The sequence below is a fragment of the Ruditapes philippinarum genome, unplaced genomic scaffold (assembly GCF_026571515.1).
Source record: "Ruditapes philippinarum isolate M1 unplaced genomic scaffold, ASM2657151v2 ctg5175_1_1_1_1, whole genome shotgun sequence".
NCBI classification, from domain to species: Eukaryota; Metazoa; Mollusca; class Bivalvia; order Venerida; family Veneridae; genus Ruditapes; species Ruditapes philippinarum.
Window position 1 is genome coordinate 1 of NW_026864264.1, and position 10,839 is coordinate 10,839.

Consider the following 10,839-nt stretch of genomic DNA (forward strand, 5'->3'; position numbering starts at 1 on the left):
CTTCCCTATGAAGTTTGAACATTGTGGGCCAAACGGAACTTAAGTTATGCTCCGGAAAACCAAATTGCTAACGGACAAATTGCTAACGGACGGAAACTGTTTTCAGTATCAAGGTAATAGTGACCTTGACCTTTTGACCCAAAATCAATAGGGGTCTTCTACCAATATGGACAATCATCCTATTGAAGTTTGAACATTGTGGGTCAATAGAACTTAGTTATGCTCCGGAAACTGTTTTCAGTTTTAAGGTAATAGTGACCTTGACCTTTGACCTTTGACCCAAAATCAATAGGGGTCTTCTACCCAACATGGGACAATCATCCTATGAAGTTTGAACTTTGTGGGCCAAATGGAACTTAAGTTATGCTCCGGAAACCAAATTGCTAACGGACGGAACTGTTTTCAGTATCAAGGTAATAGTGACCTTGACCTTTGACCTTTTGACCCCAAAATCAATAGGGATCTTCTACCTAATATGGACAATCATCCTATGAAGTTTGAACATTGTGGGCCAAATGGAACTTAAGTTATGCTCCGGAAACCAAATTGCTAACGGACAAATTGCTAACGGACAGAAACTGTTTTCAGTATCAAGGTTATAGTGACCTTGACCTTTGACCTTTTGACCCCAAAATCAATAGGGATCTTCTACCCAATATGGACAATCATCCTATGAAGTTTGAACATTGTGGGCCAAATGGAACTTAAGTTATGCTCCGGAAAACCAAATTGCTAACGGACAAAATTCGCTAACGGACAGAAACTGTTTTCAGTATCAAGGTAATAGTGACCTTGACTTTGACCCCAAAATCAATAGGGGTCTTGTACCCCAATATGGACAATCATCCTATGAAGTTTGAACATTGTGGGGTCAAATGGAACTTAAGTTATGCTCCGGAAACTGTTTTTAGTTTTAAGGTAATAGTGACCTTGACCTTTGACCTTTTGACCCCAAAATCAATAGGGGTCTTCTACCCAATATGGACAATCATCCTATGAATTTTGAACATTGTGGGCAAAATGGAACTTAAGTTATGCTCCAGAAACCAAATTGCTAATGAACAAAGCTAATGGACGGAAACTGTTTTCAGTATCAAGGTAATAGTGACCTTTACCTTTTGACCCCAAAATCAATAGGGGTCTTCTACCCAATATGGACAATCATCCTATGAAGTTTGAACATTGTGGGTCAAATAGAACTTAAGTTATGCTCCGGAAACTGTTTTCAGTTTTAAGGTAATAGTGACCTTGACCTTTGACCTTTTGACCCCAAAATCAATAGGGGTCTTCTACCCAACATGGACAATCATCCTATGAAGTTTGAACTTTGTGGGCCAAATGGAACTTAAGTTATGCTCCGGAAACCAAATTGCTAACGGACGGAAACTGTTTTCAGTATCAAGGTAATAGTGACCTTGACCTTTGACCTTTTGACCCCAAAATCAATAGGGATCTTCTACCTAATATGGACAATCATCCTATGAAGTTTGAACATTGTGGGCCAAATGGAACTTAAGTTATGCTCCGGAAACCAAATTGCTAACGGACAAATTGCTAACGGACAGAAACTGTTTTCAGTATCAAGGTTATAGTGACCTTGACCTTTGACCTTTTGACCCCAAAATCAATAGGGATCTTCTACCCAATATGGACAATCATCCTATGAAGTTTGAACATTGTGGGTCAAATGGAACTTAAGTTATGCTCCGGAAACCAAATTGCTAACAGACGGACGGACGGACGGACGGACAGACGCCAGGGGGTATAACATAATATGCCCTTTCGGGCATATAAAAATCAAGTAAGTTGGGCTGCAAGAAAAAAGCACTTCACAGTCTCTTGTAATCCAAGTGTATAGACATAGTTGAGGTATGCATACAAATAAATTGCTATATCATACCTTGTGATTAGGATTTATGTCCACAAGCAGGGGTGGGATCATATTGGAAATCTCCTGCTTCGACACAAAGCCCTGAAAACAAAACATATCAGCATTATTATTATAATTTTTATATAATATCTTATTAGTGTTCAAGATTTAAAGAAGACATCTCACAAGCACTGACTTCATTTAATAAGACCATTAATTCATGTATGTTTGTGCCATTATTTACTTGAATAAACATCGTCCATGATCCCCCGAAAAACAAGAGCTGTCACAGGAGACAGCGAAGCTCGACTAATAAAATGCTGGACGCAGTAAGGAGGACAAAACTATGAAAGAAAAATCAATTATGTATAATTAAGTATTAAGTTATATTAGTAATAAATATATCATTTGTTAACATCAATTCCAAGATCAAGGGGAATAATTCTAGAAATAGTCATGCAAGAGTTATGGACCTTGCCACACAACATTTGTGTAATGATAAGAAATATATATTTGAAGTTTGAAGTAGATATCTTAAAAAATAAAGAAGTTATTATATTTCTTAAAGAAAATCCTAAGTTAAAAGAGAGATAAATCTGTAAATATTGCTTCAAGAGTTATGAACATTGTCACATAAAATGTAAATGATTATAAGGAATAAGTATTTGAAGTTTGAGGTAGATACCTTTAAAAATAAAAAAGTTAAAATAAAAATAACATTTTTCTAGTAAATAAATCTAAGTTTATGGGGAGATAATTCTTGCAATATTGGTGCTAGAGTTATGAACCTTGTCACATAAGATGTGGATGATGATAACGTAAATATATTTGAAGTATGAAGTTGATCCCTTTAGAAATAAATAAGTTACAGTAAAAAATAATATTTTGTATGGAAAATTCTAAGTTCAAAGGGAGATAAATCTAAAAATATTGGTGCTAGTTATGAACCTTGTCACATAAGATGGGGATGATGATAATGTAAATATATTTGAAGTATGAGGTTGATCCCTTAAGAAATAAAGAAGAAACAGTAAGAAATAGTATTTTTTGAGGAAAATTCTAAGTTCAAGGGGAGATAAATCTGAAAATATTGGTGCTAGAGTTATGAACCTTGTCACATAAGATGAGGATGATGATAAGGTACATATATTTGAAGTATGAGGTTGATCCGTTAAGAAATAAAGAAGTATCAGTAAAAAATAGTATTTTTTAAGGAAAATTCTAAGTTCAAGGGGAGATAAATCTGAAAATATTGGTGCTAGAGTTATGAACCTTGTCACTTAAGATGTGGTTGATGATAAGGAACATATATTTGAAGTTTGAAGTTGATACCTTAAGAAATGACAAAGTTATAGTGAAAAATATTTTACTGCACCAAAACTTTAATCTAAAATCTGGACGCGGACGCCGACGCCGGGGCGAGTAGGACAGCTCTCCATATACTTCGTATAGTCGAGCTAAAAACTTTTTGTAATTTATATCTGATCTGTCAAAAGCATTATCAAAATGAAATTTGCATTTTACAAGTAAAATTTGTGATAATTGAAAATTTGTGATAAATAACAGCATGGAAACACTGGAAATTTCAACTATTGTATTTTTAGCACAAGTTGCCTGAAATTCCCAGTACAAGGGAAAACAATAAAACATTCCCTTTCTACAGGTATTTTTCCCCTGAAACAGAGAGGGAGTATCCTGAAGATTCTACTTACAGCTTTGTCTTCTTGGACTACAAAGTTACTAATTGGTTTCAACTCTGGACACTGATGGAATGTCTTCTGGTCCACATTTGTTTTCCAGGCTAGCTGTTTCGGGTACCTATTGACAATAAGTTTTTTGTGGTAAGGTTTAATTCAGTTAACTTAATATTGTTCCAAAAATCAGTATATGCAATCCGTTCTGTAATTAAAGCTAAGGAGTGTAAGAAGCTATGGTTTCTTTTATCTAGACTGTACAGAAGTATAACAATTGTGAAAGAAGGGCAACATTGTTGCAATATACGCCTGTCACAGAAGCTTTTGACAGAAATGTATGCATTATAGATATGCATATAGGAGATATTCTCTGGGCAATATCCGGATATATATCTGGAAATATTATCATCTCTAGTGATTATTTTATTTTTGACCCCTATGTGTGACTGCAGGGACCTAAATTTTGCATGCGACACTCTGCCTAACAATAGTGAACATTAGTGCAAAGTTATATTGAAATCCCTCTATGCATGTAGAAGTTTTGCTCAAGACAAGCATTTTTCTACGACCTTTAAGTTTGACGTAGTGGCCTGGTTCATGCGCGCGACAAGGCTTCTCATAGTGGTGAACACTTGTATGAAGTTTCATTAGAATCCCTCTGTATGTGTAGGAGATAATTATGTTCTGGACAAAATCTCTATATTTTATCATCTCAAGTGACCTTGACAATCATCTTTAGTAACCTTGACATTGCATATATTAACCTCAATTACATGTTTCACACCAGTAGTCATGATAATGACCATTTGTGTTTAAATCCCTCAATAAATGATGACTAAATGGTCCGAATACACATTTTCATATTTTAATCTGAACTTTGACCCCTATGTGTGACCTTGACCTTGGCCGCAGGGACCTAAATTTTGCACGCAACACTCCGTCTAACAATAGTGAATTTGTGCCAAGTTTTATTGAAACCCCTCAATGCATGTAGAAGTTTTGCTCCGGACAAGCGTTTTTCAATGACCTTGATCTTTGACATAGAGGCCTGGTTCATGTGCATGACACGGCTTCTTACAGTGGTTAACATTTCTATTAAGTTTCATTAAAATACCTCCGTGTGTGTTGGAGATATGCTCCGCCATGCTGCCTGCCCGCCAGGGAGAATCTATAATACGACCAGTTTTTGAAACGGGCGTATAAATTTTTATTAAATTTTATTAAACTAAATACAAGTATTGATATATAAGTGCTTTAAGTCAACATACCCCCCCCCCCCACCTTCTTTTAGGAATGGTGACGGTACAAGTTGTGAAAAATGAATCTTCTCTATTCAAATTGGGAATTTTACATAATACACCAGGGTATTCATGGAAAGTTTGTTTTACCAAGGAAGTAATGAGAATTATGCATACAAACTGCGTTAAAAGGTTTATTAACAGACACTTATAAACTGAAATTTTTTTTTCCCCCGATATGATTTCTAGACTTAATAGACTTTGAAAACTGCACTTGTGGACAATGGTGCCAAAAGCATAGATCACAAGCTACTAAATTAAGAACAATATTTGAAGTATTTAAACAAAAATCTCACACATAAAAACAACATAAGATACATACCATGGTAAGGGGGTGACTTCAAATGGCACATCGTTCACACTTACATTTGCAACCTTAGGGAAAACACTATTTCTGAGAAACTCCCTTAACACTTCAGCTTGACTGAAAAAGATTATGACATTATAAAACCGTATTTCTTATATAGCATTAAACAAAATTTTATTAAACCGTTTTGCCGCAAATACCTAGTATGCAGAGATCTGCCAAGAATTTGAAAGTACTGGGCCCTGGGCCCACTTGGTCTGAAAATGACGGGCCATTTTTACCAAAGTATGGGCCTTGGGAAAATAAGTAAACATTGACCAAAATAACTGTTAAAAAGTTTGTAGATACATGTAATTGAATTTCCCCGGTAATAAAACTTAAATCATATTTTATGACAAGTGGTTCACTTATAATTCAGTACTTTATCAATAATTAAAAATTATGCCTACATGGTAACTTTCTAACTAATATTAATTGCAGGCAAAAATGAAAATATTTTTTTAATGGCTGCTCAAAAATTTGATATGCAAATTTATTCACATAATTGCTGGTTCTTACTTGTAATGTCTTACATTGTGCATTATCCATTTAATTGTTCCTACTTTGCACAAAATGTCCCTTACCAATGTATATTGACGAATTTTATTGCCCCTTGTATGCCTCTGTGTAGAGACAGCATACATCAAAGACATTTGCCGACAGACCTTTTGATCATGAAAAAAGTCATGCACAATGTTTCTCTGATTGGTTAATCACCCTGTCAAACATTCTGATGACGAAATATACATCTTTTTTTACACTTCATCAGCCAAAACTTGCGTGAACTTGAGTGACCTTAGGGTTGATCAAGTTGAACACCTGTCAGATTATACTGTAACTTACAGCATTTCTTAAAATAGCAACACTTTTTTTACAGTTACCGATAATCATTTTAAATATTAAGTAGTTGTATAATTTGTTTGTTTGTTTTATTGGATTAAATTTACGGTAGTAGAAATGAGTATCTGTGTGGGAAAGGGATTATGAGAAGAAATGCGGTAAGTAGATAACAAGGACAAAAGCTATAGGGGAATGGATAAACTAAAGAATATGCGTAATTACAGGAGCATGGGTAACATGTTGCTGTTGGTACCAGTTTTGACTGGATGACTAAATAACCCAGCAGACAGTTTTGTTTTCTTATAAGTCTGGCACAGATTTTAGATGCGCCCATGGCCCTTTGCTGCCGATTTTCCTGCGCCATTCTCATTTTTTTAGCGCCAATGGCGCAAAATCGCGTCCTCGGCAGATCTCTGAGTATGTATAACTTATTATGAGGCAGTGATTTTTCACCTGGTATAACAAATAAGGCCTCTTCTTAATTGAAATTCTCTTTAAAATCATGCAGTTTTTCCCAAAATCTAAACTTACACAAGTTTTTTATTTCCTAAATCAGCAATTTTAATGATAAATTTTCCCCAAATTCAAGGCCTGTACCCAATTAAGTGATAAAAACCACACTGTGAGGACAATCTTGTTTCTTTTCTCTGAATTTAGCCCAGTCATTCACTCCTTGACTATGGCTTGTGACTTCCGATTGTAATGCTTTTCCTTAATTATCTACATAATGTTAAGGCAATAATTATACAGTCTGATTGTCTTCAGAATGTTTAAACTTAATAGAAAACTTTGAATATGTTCGTGATTTGAAAGATGCACAGTTAAAATGCGTAAAATACCCAAGAGTTCCTGGTTTTCCTTCAAGGACATTGTTGATCTTTCTATGATTTTCACAGATTCTGAAGGTGAATGGCAAGTCTGTAAACAAACTTGTGAAGAAATGTTTCCACTCTTCCTCTGGTACCAAGCCAATACCCTATTGAAAAGAAAAAATCATTTAGTGTTATTGATTACAAAAGAACAGGATTTTTACAATTAACAAAATAAGATAGTTAATGATGTTACAATAACTAGGGCTGGGGCGAGTATCCGAGTACTCGGATAATCACGAATCAAAGTGAAAAATCGAGTTTGAATATTCGTAAGCCCAGAGATCGTGGATTGCGATTTAATTTTTTTATTTACATTCACTGTTTCTTACACTCTTCAAATCGAGAAAAATACGATTTTAGTATAAATTATATGAAGTTTCCCTAAATACAATTTGCCAGTTAAAGACCATGTACCATGATGCTGAGCTAGGTAGTGATTGGTTTCAAAAAACAAAACAAAAATACTCATCCAAAGAATAAATACATAAGCAAGGTTTATATTTTATATGTTAAATGTATAGTATTGTTGCTGTTTTTTTAAATGAACATGTTTTTATATTTTTTGTACATGTTTTTTATGGGTGGCTTGATAACAAAAGATTTGTCATCATTTGTGGTTCGATTTGTGAATCGTAAGTGCTGAATCATGATTCAGATCGGATTGTCACTTATCGGACGATCCACACCCCTAACAATAACACATATATAACCATAATGTTACCTTAAACAAGATTAGGGTTGACAAACACTTTTCAGCTTCCTTCAAGAATTTTCTATATAAATATCATATCTATATAGACAAGATAAGGAAGGTTTCAGATAAAATATCAAGATGAAGTAAATTGAAATCAGATTTTGCCGGCCTTGTAATTACTCGAAAATTTTAACCTACTTTCAGTCACAAGAGTTGTGATATTAAACATAACACAAGACAATTTTATTGTGACAAGTAGATTCTTATATGAAGATTCATCTCAATTACCTTGTAGTATTTTATAAAGGTTGACATCAGATTCTCAGCATTTTGCACTGTGACACTTTCAGCTTGGCTGGCCGGTGTTTGTGGCTACAACAGAAAAAACAATAACATACAAGGCTTTTTCCCCTTCTATAACAGGGGCCGATATAAGGCCCCTTCACAATTCAAAATTGCACTTTTTTTCACAAAGTGGCGGCAAAAAATTCACAATTTCAAAAGAAATTTCACAAAATATCTGGACTTTGTATTTGAAATACATTGGTAACCCTCCAGTTAAACATGATTTACGCCAATTTCAAAAACACAGAAATAGTTTTAATCAATTTAAATGGTTTAAGCACCTGTTAAGTGGGTTAAAGTACCGTCTTGAAGACATATTCCGGTTTCATAATGTCGCTTAATGCCAAAATTAATATGTATTTTTTTTCCACAATTTTATGACAAAACACGCTTTTTTCACAAAATGAACAGGTCCAGACCCTTTCACAATTTTGACAAATAATGCCCTGTATAACATCTAACTTTGACACTTTTATCAAGATTACAATGCTTTCATTACTTTAATACATATTCCAAAATGCAGAACATCCATAACTTTATATGTTGCTTTTATTTTGACGTTGTGTGACAGTAAAGTTATGGGTCAACCCTATTTGCAAAGGCTACCAGAATTTGGCCGTTCATGTGCTGTACATAAAAACCTATTATAATCACTCTTTTTAATGAAATTTGGCTCAAAAAAATAAATTACCATTTGGTGAACAGATCAATTTTGAATTGATTCAGGTTTTGTTTTTAAATGAAACTTTTATGACATTGTGTACCTAACTGTTTGTTAGAGAATTATCTAGAGAATGTTTACCAATATGGAGTCTGCTTTCAAATGAGATCTCGCAGGACTTCAAGTTTTGGAAATTCTAGCATCTAATTTTAGTAATGGACCATATACTATTTTTAGTAAGGATACAATTATAAATAAAAACAAACAAATAATTCATGAACTATCACTCAAAAAAATAAAAATCCAACATGTTTTTGGTACAATGTCTGTTATTGAATAAATACACAGTTATTCATAATTGCAAAGCCATGTTTTCAATTAAAAATTAGCATTTGGGTCACGGGTCACCAAATGTTATGCAAAGTATCAGAACCTAAATTCTCGCTGGTCACGTGATAAATAGGGCAGCAATGACGGCGAATTTTATGAAATGTGAACCCACTGATAAACTTTGAGGCATTTTTTCATCAATCTAATGTTTTGTGTTCAAAAATACAGACTGAGGTGTCCCAAATATATCTAACTACCTGTATTCAAATAGCTTCTCAGTGACCTAACTCGGAAATAACTCGAGACATTTTCAGATATTCTAAAAAAAATATTTTTTACGCCGAGCATTCGTATGCGCCTAGCATTGGTCCAACCACTCTAGTTTATCCAGATTGATGGACTCTGTCTGGGAATCAAAACATTCATGATCAAAGCGGCCATTTTTCCATTTACCCACAAATTTTCTCGGCGGGCACCTGGACTCATATTCCTTTTGTTTCGCTTTTTTTACTTCATTGGATAGTTTACGATTTTTGCCGAGCGTAGTGCCAGCGTAATAATGTAGTAACACCGACATTTTGGTTATTGACAGTTGTATGTATCTAGAATTTGATTGGACACTTATAATGAAACGGCAAATCAAAACTCGTTTTACATTTTTTTACTCAAGGGAGAAAACTCGGCCTTGATCGGTCTTGGATATATCCCGGTATTCGTACCGGACATAAGGTCCGGAACTCCGGAAAAAATATCGGACCGGTCTGATTTTTGCCGGACATGTCCGACAACTTTCGCGAAGCCTGCGCCCGTCCAAAATTATCTTGGTGTCTCTTTGACAAGTCTAATTAGTTGGACTAATAGAAGAGATAACCGTGATCTGGTCGTTTCTTGCAGCAGCGTTCTTGTTTGTTCCGCATGACGTTTTTGTTTCGTTGGGGGCCTTATATCTTTATATACACATATAGACCGATTATGTAAAATATTTGATTATGTGACAAGCGCCGTAGGGCTTTCTAGAGGAGATTTTATATTAAACGAGGAATCTGTAAAAAACTTGCCAAATAATACCTCTACATCATATGACTTTTCAAAAAAGAACATATATTCTTGCAAAGTGGCGTTACAGTAGAGAAATGGCACTTAAAACTCTTATAATTGATTTATTCATATGTGCATAAATTAAAACCAAAATGGCGGCGACACTTTGCCGGCATATTAAAAGAGATAATAACTCGTTTAACAGCGTTTCTTTAGATATTAACTCCTCCTATTTATGTAAGAATTCTTAAACTGTAAATAAAAATACAATAAGTTACCTTCTTCTTTGGCTTTTGAGGCATTTTTGTTATAGTTTTATGTTTTTTCACCGAGAACAAAGCGTGCTCGCGAAGTCACCTGGATCTAAATTCTGTCCACTTCCGTAGAATTCATGATGGATTGGGAAAATACTGAAAACCGGGATCCGGAATCTATGTAATGATTTTATTCTGATTTTTGGAGACGGTGCACACTCATGCATTCTCACTTAAGTACGACATACCATGTCTTCAATGTTCTATGCAAATTGGTTGAAGTATATAAGCGCGAACATTCCTGTGAAATGTTTAAACAATTGACTGCATCGGTACCTGTAGATGGATACCATAATATGCTATTTTCGCGAAAATAAGGTTGTGGCTTCGAAAAAAAAAATTGAAATAGTGCATTTATCTGTTGAAATAATTATGTAAGTTATATATATTCATGCATTCATTGAATGATTTTACAGCAAATTAAAATTATAGAACAATAAAAAAAATAATAAAAAAAAATGAAGTTTGAGCCGAAAATTATTCTCGTACGAGAATAGCTCAAAGAGAAAATAAAATCGGGTCTACTAAATAAGATTT

General features: G+C 34.4%; 1 protein-coding gene across 1 annotated transcript; it reads right to left on the reverse strand.

Moving 5' to 3' along the window:
* Positions 1-1,900: 1,900 nt before the first annotated feature.
* Positions 1,901-10,426, reverse strand: LOC132725021 (RNA cytosine C(5)-methyltransferase NSUN2-like; the record flags this gene model as incomplete). The annotated part of the gene is given in 6 exon segments (XM_060710012.1): positions 1,901-1,972; positions 3,583-3,688; positions 5,185-5,286; positions 6,888-7,024; positions 7,903-7,986; positions 10,267-10,426. Coding segments are annotated over 6 exon segments (525 nt in total), but the record flags the coding sequence as incomplete, so codon positions are not given.
* Positions 10,427-10,839: the final 413 nt, after the last annotated feature.